Raw genomic sequence first — 17,941 nt, 5'->3', positions numbered from 1 at the left:
AAACACTTATGAACCACATCAACAAACGACATCTACTGAACATCAGATTCCTGACAAAATGTTTGAATATGTTGTTGTTATCCGTATAAAAAAGGCAGAATGATTTGAATACAGATTGCTTTAAAACACGAGGAGCTTACGTTAAATCGTCATCATTAGGAACAAACCTCCTTAAAAAGAGAAACAAATGATACCAGAAGAACATTCAAACTCATAAGTCGAAAATAATCGGACAACGCAATGTTTGTAAGTACATCATCATAAATTTTAATATGCTAAGATTGTGTTTACTAATGACTATAAAAAGTGCTCTATGACACATTATTACATGTTTTAATATTGCAACTATATTGAACAGCTTTATGTGCATAATATTGAAACACACTTGGCGATTTATAACTTATTCTATGCACATCTATCTATTGTTGATGATTTTTGCATACTTTTTCATCTATTTATTTTCGTCATTGATGTTGTCTCATTGATGGTGTGATAATTACTTCTTATTCTACATACAGTTTGTCATATTAAATTACAACCACATTCAGACCAAACAAGCTTATTCTGTGAATGTTTGTTTTTTATCATTAAGATATCATGATAATGTCCCAATATAAATTAAACAATATATATAACCTTGTTCATTCTTGTATACATGTATAGATATATAAGATCATTTGACTGATGTGAAATGTCTTTTGTTCAAGGACAAGGAAATATAGCTTCCTTGTGTTGTTGATATTGTTTATTATATCCCGTTTTGAGAACATTATCAGATGACTTGTGAGTTTCTTGTAAGTTCATATATATATGAAAGTGTTTTGTTAAACAAAACACCTTCAGCTGAATTCATCTCGATATCTTTTTTCGCAGATTCTGTAGACTTAACACTCTTACTAAGTTGCCGTCTGCAAATACGACTTTGTAACCTGTAAAATAGAGACTATCCAATCAAAGGGACAGAAAACCAACACATATTAAGCATATTAAAATAAATCAAATATATCTTCATCTTTCCTTTCATACGATGTTTCCCTTGACTTTATCGAAATGTTGAATCCTTAGTGAGTCTTTTTACTTCGAATGCTATGTACATTGTTTCTGTTGATTAGACATGTGATGCTCTGTGTGTTTTCCCCAGATACCCCATTTTTTCTCAGCCAATAAATGCAAACGGTCATTTTTAAATTAGACCGCTATTCGTTTTCCTGTTTGAATTGTTGTACACTAGTGATAGTTATAGCTTGCTGCTCAGTGTGAGCCAAAGATCCGTGTTGAAGGCCGTACCTTGACCTATAATGGTTTACTTTTATAAATTGTTACATGGATGGAGACTTGTCTCATTGGCACACATACCACATTTTCCTATGTCTATGATATAGCCTAGGGTGCACAATGTGGCCTTAAACAACAAAAAAACTACCTGACTATCAATCAATTCATTAATTATCGTTCTTTTGTAATCTCTCTTTAATTTATATCATGGTTTACCTGATTTAGTTTTTTCTAGGACTGTTGCATTATACCATTTCTTTTCCGGTTTCCAGAAGCGTATAACTTTTTCGTTCGCTCCGAAATCCTGAGAAAAAATTTAAAACAATGTAATCATCTTAAGAATTTCACCTCTGTTTGAATGCTGCTTTTAATTTTATTGAAATATTATGTTTAAACTAGATAGGTATACAAAGATGTGGTATGATTTCTAGTGACACTATCACATAGACGTAAATTGATTTGGATGTAAGCAGCTATATTTTACTGTACAATATTCAACAATAAGCAATCATATGCCGTAGTGTAAGCTTAAACTAGAGGCTCTAAAGAGCCTGTGTCGCTCACCTTGGTCTATGTTAATATTAAACATTGTACACAGATGGATTCATGACAAAATTGTGTTTTGGTGATGGTGATGGGTTTGTAGATCTTACTTTACTAAACATGTTTGCTGCTTACAATTATCTCTATTTATAACAGTAGTTTCTGTAGAAAATGTTAGTGAAAATCTACAAATTTTGTGAAAATTGTTAAAAATTTACTTTGAAGGGCAATAACTCTATTGACTATTTTGGTCATGTTGACTTTTTTTTAGTTCTTACTTTGCTGTACATTATTGCTGTTTACAGTTTATCTCTATCTATAATAATATTCAAGATAATAACAAAAAAACAGCAAAATTTCCTCAAATTACCAATTCAGGAGCAGCAACCTAACAATCGATAATCAAATTCATCTGAAAATTCCAGGGAAGGTAGATCTTGACCTGATCAACAATTTAACTTCCTGTCAGATTTGCTCTTAATGCTTTGGTTTTTGAGTTATAAGCCAAAAACTGCATTTTACCCCGATGTTCTATTTTTAGCCATGGCGGCCATCTTGGTTGGTTGGCCGAGTTACTGAACACAATTTTTAAACTACATATCCCAATGACGATTGTGGCCAAGTTTCAATTAATTTGGCCCAGTAGTTTCAGAGGAGAAGATTTTTCTAAAAGATTACCAAGATTTACGAAAAATGGTTAAAAATTTACTATAAAGGGCAATAACTCCTAAAGTGGTCAACTGACCAATTTGGTCATGTTGACTTATTTGTAAATCTTACTTTGCTGAACATTATTGCTGTTTACAGTTAATCTCTATCTATAATAATATTCAAGATAATAACTAAAAACAGCAAAATTTCCTTAAAATTACCAATTCAGGGGCAGCAACCTAACAACGGAATGTCAGATTCATCTGAAAATTTCAGGGCAGATAGATCTTAACCTGATAAACAATTTTACACATGTCAGATTTGCTCTAAATGCTTTGGTTTTTGAGTTATAAGCCAAAAACTGCATTTTACCCCTATGTTCTATTTTTAGCCATGGCGGCCATCTTGGTTGGTTGGCCGGGTCACCGGACACAATTTTTAATTTAGATACCCCAATGATGATTGTGGCAAAGTTTGATTTTATTTGGCCAAGTAGTTTAAGAGGAGAAAATTTTTGTAAAAGTTAACGACGACAGGTGAGCTAAAAATACGATTTAACATAATGTCAAACAAGAATGTGTCCATAGTACACGGATGCCCCACTCGCACTATCATTTTCTATGTTCAGTGGACCGTGAAATTGTGGTCGAAACTTTAATTTGGAATACAAATTAGAACGATTATTTCATAGGGAACGTGTGTACTAAGTTTCAAGTTGATGTAACTTCAACTTCTTCAAAAACTACCTTGACCAAAAACTTTAACCTGAACTTCGCACTATCATTTTTTATGTTCAGTGGACCATGAAATTGGGGTCAAAACTATAATTTGGCATTAAAATTAGAAAGATCATATCATGGGGAACATGTGTATAAAGTTTCAAGTTGATTGGACTTCAACTTCTTCAAAAACTACCTTGACCAAAAACATTAACCTGAAGCGAATGGCCGCACGAACGAATGAACGAACGGACGAACGGAGGCACAGACCAGAAAACATAATGCCCATCTTCTATTGTAGGTGGAGTATAAAAATTTAAACGTGAATATCAACGACCGATAAATAGAAATGAAATCATAGATCACAAACAGCAGCCAAAACGACCACTAAATTACTGATTTCGGACAGACACATAACATGAACAAATGTTGCCCAATTTAACGTCAAGTAAAACGCAAACAAATATTTCAATTAAGTGTGAAATCGTTCCAGCAATGACACATGGCTGTAAATAACTTTTAGATTATTTTTGAAGTTCACAAAAAATGTAAATGTATCATGATGTTCAGGGGTTTACACCCCCTCTCCACCTTTTCCGCGAACTGGATCCCGACCGGTTTTCGAAAAAAGCTGAATTGTTACACAACGTGCAAATCTGAACTTAAAAATAATATAAATATATGTTGTTTTTTTGGGTGCTCGTTGATATTTTGCGGAGAAGACAGAACTATAACGGTTGATAGCTTAAAACTACATTGCATACACATATTATAGATTTCACTGATTCACTTTGCCAAAGGCATTACAATCAAATCAAATATTATGAACATACCTCCAAGTTCTTGATCATGATATCTTTTTCTGCTATAGTTTTCTCATTCCGTTTACAAGATTTCTAAATAAAAGAAGCAATCCCATATATCAATATAAAATTAGAGATGTGGTATGATTGTCAATGAAACGACTCTCCACAAGATACCACAATGACGCAGAAATTAACATCTATAGGTCACCGTAGGGCCTTCAAGTTCGTAATAGAGGTAACGGTTCTAAGATATTTTGTTTAAGGCAATATAATAATAAGATATTGATTACGATGAGTATCATCATTCAATTTTCGAAAAACTATGGCACTAGGAAAAAGATATCGTCTTGCAATTGATAGATTTTGGTATTGTTTTCTGTTTTTCTGTTATTGAATAATTTAATAAACATTTTTTGTTATTAACAGTTTAAACATTTAAGCAATTTTTAAAACTATAAAGACGTGAATTGGTGATCAAACAGTGTACTTCTTTTCAAAAGGCATGCATCGGCTTTCTGTCACGATTAAACATGATTAAAAATACTTTGGCCGTGAACACTAGACTCTTATTTAATTATTTTGTTTCTGTCACTAAGGGTATCACATGCAACTTAAACCCTTTCATTTGCATATAAGTTCATATATAGCTATAAGTATCAACATAGACTGGTTTATATATTTTTAGGGAACTAATTAATGGTTACTTCTTTCTCTATGGTCTCAATAAATAGATAGTGCTGTAGCGATTCGGCTTGGTAATTTTTTTGCTTTTCTAACAAGATGATTTCGGAAGCCTGAGGAAATAAAATATAGGGAAAAATTTTGTATTTTCACATTAAGCATGTTTAATCTAATTCTACTCTTTAAATTTGTAAAAGAGCGAGGTCATACAAACAAGAAATATGTCCTCAAAAGATATTATTTATAGTGAGCTTCATGGACAACCGTATCTTTGTTATACTCAGTAGTTCAGTTATTTGTCTACATCTTGAACCGTATAGGAAGAGTCAATTCAAGTCATATGTTGTCAAATAAATATTCATTTATCAGGTTTATGTCAGGATGGACAATGATGGAATGAACCTCTCTATGAAATCCTTGATTACTTTTAGTTTCAATCTTAACCTGACAATATACGCTTTTAATATAGAATAATACCGCGGCGTCACACATCAGCGTATAGCTCCGACGTGCATTTAGCTTACGAGAAGGCTCAGTGCAATAATAAAATCCTGCACCTAGAGTTTGGCTTTCTATATTTAAATTATAGTGCTGTTTTGGCTGCATCTTTTGAATGTCGCCGGAAAAATAGAAAATAATTTTATGCTCAAGGAAGCGGAAGCCAATTTCCCCCGTAAAACACGTTTTTCTGTACATATACATGTATTCAATTGTGAGGGTTTTTCTAAAATTTGTATCCAATGTGATTGTTACTCTTAATCGAAGATTTCATTCTTATTCATTTATGAAGCATTGGAATGTGACAGTTTTGTACAAGTAATTTCAACTACAAGTTTTAATATCATTGCATTGCAACATAAGTTATGCTTGCTCAATATCAGTTTATCTTTATTTATAATTGTTTTAAAATTATTCTTATTTTCGTTTATCCTGATAAATCTAAAATGATGAAACTGTTATTTCATTTAACTAAAAATGTAAATTAGTAATAATTTTGATTGTTTTTTGTTGACAATGCACATTTCCGTAGTACTTTTTTTTATAAAGAAAATATTTAAATTAATTCTTTACAAATGACCGGCAAAATAACATATTTACTGTTTTGCTGGATCCAACTTAAAACCCCGTATATATATGCTATTATGTCGGCTTTATTTCGACATTTTAACCAAGGCTGATAAAATAGCATATTTTATTATTTTGTCGACGCCTGAAAATTAGCCAATGCCTTAAAAAACAATTATAAAAACAATTACCTCGATCTTCTTATACTGCAAGGAGCTTTTAGCATACTCAATTTGTTCTTCAAAATCTTCAATCCCTTGGATATTCAGTTTGCCATTATCAATTTTCCAATTCACCATTGTTGTAACGGAGGTATATGTCGAAAACGAGCAGTTTGTTTGTTAGATGATTGATTCCAATATGATATAAAGATAAATATATATACTAATGTGGTTGATGCACGTGACAGATGGACAAACATGTCAAATATCATTCTTGATCATTCACACGGTTTTTCCCCACAGGTGGTATTAACAAGATCCGATGCATGTTTCTAGCAAGATCCTTTGTGTATTCATACACTGATAAATGTATCCGTGTCATCGATATAAAATAAACATTTAAGAAACAAACACTGTTTTGTTTTATAAGTTTCTTAGTAGGATTGGATAAATAGAAATTACAGTATTTAAACTACATCTAAAGTGCGTGTTGTCACTAGTACAAAGGTTCTTAAGGTCTCATCATTATATATTTTGATAGATGCATGTATAAGAAAAACATTAAAACGCTTTGACTGTCTTGCAATTTCCGATATTTCAATATGAACATTGCTACCTGCTTTAAAGTAACACATTTCAATTAAAATCAATATTGCACCATTTAACTTTTAAATGCATTTTTTAAATATTTGGGTAAACAAATGGTTTGTCCAGCAGTTTTTTCTATCAAAAGATGCCATTTTATCCGGGCACTAAGTATACCACAATTTATTAAAATGAGCAGCCACAACAACATATCATCTGTTTCTATCACAGTTTCATACTTTTGTCATTTCTTTACGGATGCTTACTTTGCTGATAGTGATATTAAATGTGTAACTACAAACAATCTTTTTGAACATACAGTTTGTCAGTTCCAAAACGACCGGTTCCAAAACGTATGATTTTATGGTTGTATGCATGTAATAAGCAAACACCTTTAACGTATTTCATTTAGAATTTGTTAACATCTGTATTCAATTAAAGCATTTATAGGCACATTCTAGGGAAGAGGATGGACCAGACCCCTTTATTGAATCATAAACATATAGTCTTTTAATCTGATCCACTCAAATCTAGCTCTAGCGTTGGTCAAGCGTATATATGTTCGCTACACACACGTAATAAGTACGTTACAAGGGCGTTGGAATAAGTTTGAAACACGTTTAGGGAACGTTGTTTACGCGACAAGATCGTTTGACCTATACTTTGACTTTTACTTGGACGAATGCAGGGCCTGTTTGTAACATACATACAGAATATATACGCCTGTCGTAGTTTCAGCGCTCCATGAACGTACTATATATAAAACACACCTGTGGCGTATTCAAAAAGTATTCTGACATTCGTATTTAAAACGTACTATAATATTCAACGAAACTTGCTCTGACATTTATAGGGCCATATGTCCGTGAATTTACAAGACCATATGGATACAGAAGTAGTACAAAAACCCATATATTATAATTACATGTCCGAGACACGCCGGCGGCACGGTACGACTGAGACACGTCTCATGAACATTCAAATGACTGTTTTGCTATATGTAGTTGCATCTACGTTAGAGACACGACAGACATAAACCATCATACGTTACTGGAACGCCCAAACGCTTTTGTACGCTTCTAGTACGTCCTAAATACGAATAAAGCTCGTTGTGCACACGAAACAGATGTGATTGAAAAGTTGAATGTGTCCATCATTTTTAGCGTATGGTCAGTGTACATGGTTTTTTTTTACCACGCCCAGCGTACGTCGTTGATATACGCTGATGTGTGACGCCACTATAACTTCATTTATTAAAGTTGTGAACATACCAAATTTGGAAACTTTACATCTTTAAGATATTTTACCAGTGCAACATTGAAAAGTTACATATACAAGTTTCCGTGTTTGTTTTGTTATGCAGTGTACAGTTCAGCTGTCTCGTTCAGATCAAAACAGCTTTTATATTCTCACCCCGACGGAGGGGGCATTAACTTTTATCCTCGTCTCTATATACGTACATGTACGTTTGTCCGTACGTCCCAAAATATGTTTCCATTCTCTTACTTTAGTTTGCCCTCAACACAATGCTTATTACCTGAAAACATAGTCTAAGTTTGAATTTTTAAACATTAAAACACAGAAATTAATTGAGGCCCCGCCGATTGTCGAACGCCATATAGTGTTCAATCTGTCCGTCCGTCTGTCCATTTGTCCGTCCGTCCGCCAGTAACAAATTGTGACCACTCTATATCTAAAGAACCGTTATGATTTCAAACTTTAACCTTGACATGTATATAAACCAACAACAGAGGGTGTGTCATAATTTATGTACAACTTCCTACATGTACGTCAAGGGTCAATGTCAAAAACAGTTCAGTTGACAACCCCATGTCCTATGGTAAAGATACGAATTTTCACCACACGTTATTGACAGCGTGGCCCACAGCGGTGCATGGTTCCCATCTCAATGATATCTTGTTTTGTAAGTATTTATGATGCACAACACCCATAATTGCTTCAATTCACCTTATATATGTTCTAATGGTATAGTTGTTCCATAGTCAATCATATCAGTATTTTAACCATAAAGTTGCTTATATATATAGGCATAGGCGGATCAATGGATGGGGGCCCTTCTGTGGAATACATTGTGTTGGTTATATAGGGAATCACTAATGCATGACTGGAGCGGGCATTCTTAGGTCAGTCAGTTGACCCACTCCTTAAAAAAAGTTCTGGGTCCGCTACTGTTAGGCATATCAGTAATGTCATTGTAACCAAAATATAATATTCTCTCTTCTCCATATCAACCAAGTTTGTTTAGTCAAAACGATATCTAGAAATAAGAACATTATCTGTCACTGTATCTTCTGTGCTTTAGAGAAACTGGTCTTCTCGCTATAATGTGTCACGCTGTACATAATGCAAGCGCTGAAGATGTGAGTTCAACTGCTGTAGATTTAAAGTCTTATGCCGTTGGTTTTAAATAAAGTCAAACACTGTAGATTTAAAGTCTATCGCTATATAGATCTAAAGTCTAACGCTGAACATTTAAAATCAGGCGCTTGATTTTACATCTCCATCACTTGACTTTAAATCTCTGATTCATTGCATTGCACAAGGTTCTGTTTTACTTTGACTGTTAACGACGTTTGTACATTAACTCCATTGGATGTTGGATGTGTACTGGATGATTATTCAGTCCTAGGTGCCTAATTTTACATTAGTTACTATCTGCTTTGAAGAAGCTGTCAGTAAATGCGAGCTCTTTTAGATCTGTACTTACGTTTCTTTTAGTAGTTGGGATGAACAAGTATAAACCAAGCCACGTCGGACGTTTGTTTTTGAAATACGACATATTATTATAATAAAATTGTTATTTAAAACATAAATTGTTTATAGAATCCTCAGTAAACCCATTCGACCTTTATTTTGTGAATATAAGAGAATACTGATATACTTTTTGGAATATGACACTTAATGTAAAATAAATTCATGATACATTAGCCATAATTATTTGTCTTTTGTTGAAGACGGTGTTTTCTAAATCTGTATTACTATATGTTGCAGTCAATATAGCAAATTATATTCCTTAAATCTTTTTGCATTTCTATTTGCAAACTGAAAATTTTTCAGGTAGCTCATTTTTTTTATAGGAAATATGAGAAATATGAAGGGAACTAAGTACTTTAGCAAGACATAGGTCACCGTACGGCCTTCAACAATGAGCAAAGCCCATATTGAATAGTCAGCTATAAAAGGCCTCGAAATGAAAATGTTAAACAATTCAAACGAGACAACTAACGGCCTAATTTATATATAAAAACAATGAAATGACTTAATTGTTTACACACAAATTAAAGTAAAGAAATTGAGTGAACTCTTTCCCAATTCATTGTTAAAACAAGGCGCGAGATAGATCCAACTGGTTTGAAAGAGTTGCGTAATTTCAGAACTTAACCGGATGGAATAAATTACTATAGATATAAAATTTCTATCGGAAGTTAATCTTCTATGGTTCTTGTGATATGCAATAACTTGTGTTTATTAGAAATATAAATTGATTTCATTTCATCGTTTAACACATCTACAGGAAATAAAGCATCTGTTTTTATTGACATGCTGACATCCGTGGTTTTGTCTGTAGTTCAGGTTTGAACCCTGCAATTGATTATATATACTAATAATTAAATGGTTATGTTGTTAGATATATTACAACTTCACGTCTGGACGACTACTGATAAAATCACCTAAATACACAGATTAAGATATGTATGTTCCGAAGGATATTAATAATACAAGCATATGAGCATTTATCATAATCTAACTAAATAATAATACAATAAATTACAAAATCATATTTTTATATTTGAGAAGAAAAATAAAACTAATGCATTCAAATTGAATCCCTTCAAATTTAAAACCATTGAAATTTGAATATTTATTTTCAATGCTTTAGTGATGATTAAAACCTTTTGAAAAACATTATTCACTGTATTTTTCCAAAGTAGGAAATTTAACCTTATACCTTGTAAAATAAAATAATCACACTTTAATTACTTATATGGATGTACAAATTAGTCAGTAATTGAATTTTGAAAAGGAATGACACTAGCGGAAGTTGATATTCATAATAGGGACTGTCACAGTCAAACTCATAATTCGAATTTAAACCGATAACGCCATGGCTAAAAAAGAAAACCACAAACAGACAAATAATATACCGATTACTGATTTAATTGGAAAAAAATGTAGTAGGTCTGTTAAGTGAGTTTCAACAAAAGAAAAATGTCTCATAATTCATTTTAAACATTTATAAATAATAGCTGCACCACCTTACAATGAAACCTTGAAGCCCCCCCCCCCCCCAAAAAAAAATAAATAAAAATAAATAAATAAATAGCCCAGTCATAAAATGTCTGAAATTTTAATCTTAGATTCAGATATTGTTTTCATCATAACTTACGATCATATTAAACTAAGAATAGAAATATGGTCACTTTGGTTTTCTTTCGACCGACAGTAAAACTCTTGTTAAAGTGGTTTGTCTATGCCAGATGTAAAAGTACACAACCACGTCCGATCAGAATCTGTATTTATGAACCGACATATAGACTGCTTGTATTGTAATTTTTTCTCGTCCTGATCATGCCTGCTCTCTTGTCGGATTATTGTCTGTTTGGCACATTCCCGAATTCCATTCTCAATTTTGATATTTGCCACTGAACTTTATGAAACCAACAATCAATCATTCCGTATAAATCATAAACATGCTTCTATACCAAGACGTCATTAAGGTTTATGGAAGTCTTATAACGTTAATCTCGAAATGTATCTTAATGTTAATTAAAATTGAGGATGGAAATGGGGAATGTGTCAAAGAGACAACAACCCAACCAAATAAAAAACAACAGCAGAAGGTCACCAACAGGTCTTCAATATGGAACGCCGTAGCTGCCTTATGTGTACTTGTTTTTAGATACGCTTATACTTTTCAATATATGCACATAGTTTTTCTATATATGCACATACGTTTTCTCTATATGCACATAGTTTACTTTATATGCACATAGTTTACTTTATATGAACATAGTTTTTCTATATATGCACATAGTTTTTCTATATATGCACATAGTTTTACTATATATGCACATACTTTTTCTCTATACGCACATACTTGTTCTCTATATGCACATAGTTTACTTTATATGCACATACTTTTTCTCTATATGCACATCTGTTACTTATTCGTTTTTAATGCGCGGAGTATACGGTTGCACTTTGAATTAAATCGTTTTTCAATTGTGTTCATGTCTCTGGTGGTAACAATATGTTCTTACAGATGAAATGACCCTATAAGCGCGATTGCAACCGTTCCAGTGCTCGGTTAATACCCTGTTACTTATTCACTTATAATACGTTTGTTGTACGTTGCACCTTTTAAAAAAAATAATTCAATTGTGCCCATGTCTCTTGGTGTAACAATGTGTTCTTAGAGATGAAATAACCCTATTAGCGCGCATGTACCCGTTCAGCGCTCGGCTAATACCCTGTTACCTATTCGTTAATTATTCGCGTATAATACATTTTTTTATACGTTGCACCTGTTAGGAAAGGATTTTCAATTGTGTTCATGTCTCAGGTGGTAACAATGTGTTCTTAGAGATGAAATAACCCTATTACTGCGTATGTACCCGTTCCAGCGCTCGGTTAATACCCTGTTACCTATTCGTTACTTATTCGCTTATAATACGTTTGTAATACTTTTTATGTGTAGTGTAGTATGCTCAGACTTATTTTTGTTTGTACGTTTTGGATGATTTTGTTTAAATATTCCATGTGTAATGGCAGTGTAAACATTCAGAGTTTGAATTTATTAGAATAGTAAATTTAACATTTAAGAGAAAGCTGTACTTGTCACAAAGCTGCCACCAAAAAATAGGGACATTGCTTTAATCTACAATTTTCTATGACAATGATAAATGTTCATTAAGAAGAGCAAATTTTTATCTTTTATTCATCATATTTGATTTTCAACCATATTTGTATATTTGTCAGGGTTCTCCAAGGAAAATATGTGCAAAAGCAGAAACATGTAAATACTTTAATTTTATATAACAGGTAACAGGTTATTTACCGAGCGCTGGAACAGGTACATGCGTGCTAATAGGGTAATTTCATCTCTAAGAACACATTGTTACCACAAGAGACTAAACAAAATTGAAAATCCTTTTCTAAAAGGTTCTACGTACAACAAACGCATTATCAGTGAATAGGTAACGAATAGGTAACAGGTTAATTACCGAGCGCTGGAACGGGTACATGCGCGCTAATAGGGTCATTTCATCTCTAAGAACACATTGTTACACCAAGAGAATTTTTTCACTGATAATGCGTTTGTTGTACGTAGAACCTTTTAGAAAAGGATTTTCAATTTTGTTTAGTCTCTTGTGGTAACAATGTGTTCTTAGAGATGAAATTACCCTATTAGCACGCATGTACCCGTTCCAGCGCTCGGTAAATAACCTGTTACCTGTTATATAAAATTAAAGTATTTACATGTTTCTGCTTTTGCACATATTTTCCTTGGAGAACCCTGACAAATATGGTTGAAAATCAAATATGATGAATAAAAGATAAAAATTTGCTCTTCTTAATAAACATTTATAATTGTCATAGAAAATTGTAGATTAAAGCAATGTCCCTATTTTTTGGTGGCAGCTTTGTGACAAGTACAGCTTTCTCTTAAATGTTAAATTTACTATTCTAACAAATTCAAACTCTGAATGTTTACACTGCCATTACACATGGAATATTTAAACAAAATCATCCAAAACGTACAAACAAAAATAAGTCTGAGCATACTACACTACACATAAAAAGTATTACAAACGTATTATAAGCGAATAAGTAACGAATAGGTAACAGGGTATTAACCGAGCGCTGGAACGGGTACATACGCAGTAATAGGGTTATTTCATCTCTAAGAACACATTGTTACCACCTGAGACATGAACACAATTGAAAATCCTTTCCTAACAGGTGCAACGTATAAAAAAATGTATTATACGCGAATAATTAACGAATAGGTAACAGGGTATTAGCCGAGCGCTGAACGGGTACATGCGCGCTAATAGGGTTATTTCATCTCTAAGAACACATTGTTACACCAAGAGACATGGGCACAATTGAATTATTTTTTTTAAAAGGTGCAACGTACAACAAACGTATTATAAGTGAATAAGTAACAGGGTATTAACCGAGCACTGGAACGGTTGCAATCGCGCTTATAGGGTCTTTTCATCTGTAAGAACATATTGTTACCACCAGAGACATGAACACAATTGAAAAACGATTTAATTCAAAGTGCAACCGTATACTCCGCGCATTAAAAACGAATAAGTAACAGATGTGCATATAGAGAAAAACTATGTGCATATAAAGTAAACTATGTGCATATAGAGAACAAGTATGTGCGTATAGAGAAAAAGTATGTGCATATATAGTAAAACTATGTGCATATATAGAAAAACTATGTGCATATATAGAAAAACTATGTGCATATAAAGTAAACTATGTGCATATAAAGTAAACTATGTGCATATAGAGAAAAAGTATGTGCATATATAGAAAAACTATGTGCATATATTGAAAAGTATAAGCGTATCTAAAAATAAGAACACATAAGGCAGCTACGGCGTTCCATACTTCAATGTAGCGAGAAATTCCCGCACCCGGAGGCGTCCTTCAGCTGGCCCCTAAACAAATATATACTAGTTCAGTGATAATGAACGCCATTAATTAAGACATATTAAGTCCCTTTAGAAGTATAACTAGTTTATGAAAAAGAGAAATATTTCCAAACATGTTCTCTGAATATTGTCTTTTGATCATAAAATGACGGTTTGACAAATTTATCGATGTCCAACTTTTTTACAATAGACTGCACTTAAATATTACCGACATCTACGACAGAATGAATGAATGTCAAATCTCTGTTCCGCGACAAAATCAAATGACGCAGGCTCTACATAATTGTAGAAAAAATGTTTTTACAGTTGTATACATTGTACCTATATTTCCATTGTGTTTGATATACCAGTAGCATGAACATTTTATATACCATTTTAAGTGACATGGGGCCTCAGCCACTCCGTAACAGGATACCGTATATGAAGCAACCAATGTTCATCAGTTTGACCAAGGCTTGAAACATAAATCTGTCTTTTATGTTTTATTTATCTTGTTGACAATGGTTGATATTGACCTGACTTTTGGTTTCAAGAGTATATTATTTAATATATTAAGTGGCACGATTGACCGTGAATGTGGTGTTTAACCGTACCAATGAAAGGAGATTGATCCGATGTTAACGTCATTGAGACAAAAATCCAACGACACAACAATTAGACATTCGAATGATTATCAGCACGTCTGTGAAAAACTAAGTGGATAAAGATTCATCGGCACATTTCATGTGTTTATTTATGGATATATAAACTTGAATATTTCATTTGAAAAACTTGTGAGTTAAAGGAGATCATGGTGATATAAGATATTTGTGAGTTAAACAACGACAAAGGGTATCTAGAAAATACAGCGCTATCCAAACATAGTGCCAAGCTATAAAATACCAATCATAGTCCAAATGAAGTAGATGTTTGTAGCCATAAGGCCTTTGTATAAAAGTGACACCTAACATCCACGTATTCCAACATCAATCCGAATTTCGATAGCAATCAATCTTATTCGGAAGACTCCGTATACATACTATAAGTATTTTATTGTAATTATATTAAAAAATATTGATCACATGATGCTAGTATTACTAGACTTGCAATTGCTTTAAATCAATCCGACATTAATTTAATGTTTCGACGATTTTTGTATTATATGCTAAATTAATGATAAATGTATAACATTTATGAAAGGGTTTAAGCATTATAGGCCCGCCCGTCATCATCACGGATTTACCTATATCAATTTATTTTGATTTTGTCGTTGTCAATAGATCTGCAATATTTTTATGCTTTTTATAAGCTATTATTGGTTTGCGTGAAAATATTTCGTTGCAAACTGCATCCTGTTTTAGTAGATCCCAATGTTTACTAATGCATTGTTTTAATTTATGAATGCATGGATTAAATTTCGTTGCCAATACTAAAGGAATTTCCTTTGTGTTTGTTTGGCCTTTTTTCTGATTAAATCAGATCTATTATATGATAATGCCTCAGTTATTTTTCTATTTCAATCTCCGAAAACATAAACCTCTAACGAAAACATAAACCTCTAACGAAAACATAAACCTCTAACGAAAACATAAACCGGACGTGGCAAGCTATATTTGTTCATCCACAATAACAAAAAAAGACACCAGGTATACCCATCAGTATACACAGAACTGAGTGTTTCTACAAATGTAAGTTGTGAATACAACAACAAAAAACAAATCTAGCATTCAGGACCAACTTTTATAAATACCAAAATTAACACAGTATGACATAGGCATGTAAACGCTACATGATTATAAGTTTATTAACTCATGAGACACACCTATATAGATTTTGCGGCATTAAATTTGTTTATGTTTTGGCTGCCATCGGGACAATATGAAAATAAGAAGATGAGGTATGATTGCAAATGAGAATTTTCACCAGAGACCAAACATTTAAAAGGTAAGCAACATTTGCTATAGGTCACAAAATGGCATTCAACAATGAGCAAACTAAAATCGTACAGCAAACTGTAAAAGGCTTAGAAGGAACAAATGTAATGCAATTCCAAAGGGAAGTTCATCTTACAAAGTTTCGATCTGTCATTTTGTCAATTGTCTTTATTCTACTTTTCATAATTCAGCGACTATAAAACACACTGCATACTTATTTTGTGAAATTCATATTAATTATAACTAATGAAAATACATATTTGGTATTCGAGATTCGTTCCATGCAGGTATTATATATACTAGAACACACCCGCGAAATCGCGGACATTCAGAGCGTAGTTTAAAGTATATATAAAGTGTTGTTGGAAGAATTTTGTAAAATATTGAATGACTGGAGAATTTCAGCAAAAGTATCATAAGTCATAGTTTATTGGGGACAGGAAAATGTTTTGTTTTAACCTCATAGGCGGATTTAGTGGGGGGCAGGGGGCCCGGGCCCCCCTTTTTGGAAAACAAATTGGTTGCTTATATAGGGAATCACTGAATTGTGACTGGCGCGGGTCCCCTCTTAGGTCAGTCAATGGGCCCCCACTTATAAAAATTTCTGGATCCGCCACTGTAACCCTCCTCCTTTATTTCCAATGTTCCCATTTTTTTGTTTTCTATCAATTTCAATATGAACATACATTTAGTATGTTTTGAACATTTAAGTAAGGAGCCTGTAATTCAGTGGTTGTTGTTTGTTTATGTGTGACCTTTTAAAGCTGAGTATGCGGTATGGGCTTTGCTCGTTGTTGAAGGTCGTACGGTAAACTATACTGTTAATATCTGTGTCATATTGGTCTCTTGTGGAGAGTTGTCTCAACATGGCAATCATACCACATCTTCTTTTGTTTGTAATCAATTAATTTTGTAAAAGATTTAATGACTGGAGAATTTCAGAAAAGGTATCAAAAGTTCACATGAATATTTTTAGCGCTTTTCAGTATATTATGAACATTCATTACTATATAAATATAGTGTATTAACTTTCAATTCTAGGTTTACTATAAATCGATCCATAGTTGTCATTGATATAGTATACAGACCCTCTCTATTTAATAAACTCTGTGACTGCCGTGGACAGTAAACTTGAAAATGATAGCAGATAGGATTCTGAAAATACACTTTATTCTTTCTATATGTATGTTCAAAGTATATATAGAAAAACGCAAACCGGAAGTCTAATCTGACTTAAAATTTCGTCCAATGACGGGACAATATCCGGATGCCTTTTTTCTTGTTTTTCTCCAAAAAAATTCAATCTGAGTCGTGTTGATCAATTAATTGTGGAAAGAAGAGAAGCGACACCAAAAATGAGGTCTTCTCGTTTAATTGTATATACATGCCCATCAAAACGAGTTTCTCTTATGAGGTAACAAGTATGATTGACACCTTACTTTTTCGGCAACTGTTTAATTCTCGTTTTCTTTGTTTTGTTTTTTTTTAAATTATTTAGTTAATTAAGCAGACATTCCTATTCTTTACGATTCAATACTGAGACCCTACACACTGAATTCAATCAAAAATCAAAGTACTGAAGTACTGAACATCGGATGACCGCAAGTTCTTGTGGATGATTTGACAAGCACTTGTCTCAGAAAAAAACTCACGTCTCTATACCTGAGTGATGTTAATGTTCAGATATAAAAAGAAATGAGACAAATGCGTGCATTGATGATAAATTAATCAGGGAATTCAACCTCACTGTAATGACTACTATATTGTAGTGATACAAATCAGTATACTCTTAGACTGGTTTATTGTTATATATTATACTAATAATTGTGCATTACAGTTACTTGTATA

The 17,941-nt window shown here is 32.9% G+C and overlaps 1 protein-coding gene across 2 annotated transcripts; it reads right to left on the bottom strand.

Annotated features, from left to right (window-relative positions):
* Positions 1-344: 344 nt before the first annotated feature.
* On the bottom strand, positions 345-6,212 carry LOC134701204 (uncharacterized). Of its 2 annotated transcripts, XM_063562340.1 has the most exons (4): positions 5,932-6,212; positions 4,022-4,084; positions 1,492-1,579; positions 345-929 (listed from the first exon to the last, which is right to left on the bottom strand). In XM_063562340.1, exons 1-4 carry the CDS (start codon positions 6,037-6,039, stop codon positions 850-852), a joined length of 339 nt encoding a protein of 112 aa, XP_063418410.1. In that variant the 5' UTR covers positions 6,040-6,212; the 3' UTR covers positions 345-849. The 2 variants fall into 2 exon arrangements, with proteins under 2 accessions (XP_063418410.1, XP_063418411.1); XM_063562341.1 differs by lacking the exon at positions 4,022-4,084.
* Between the last annotated feature and the right edge of the window lie 11,729 nt (positions 6,213-17,941).

Source organism: Mytilus trossulus, unplaced genomic scaffold (assembly GCF_036588685.1).
Source record: "Mytilus trossulus isolate FHL-02 unplaced genomic scaffold, PNRI_Mtr1.1.1.hap1 h1tg000233l__unscaffolded, whole genome shotgun sequence".
In the NCBI taxonomy this organism is placed as follows: Eukaryota; Metazoa; Mollusca; class Bivalvia; order Mytilida; family Mytilidae; genus Mytilus; species Mytilus trossulus.
The sequence above is the reverse complement of the archived record's forward strand: the minus strand, read 5'-3'. Positions and strand labels throughout refer to the sequence as shown.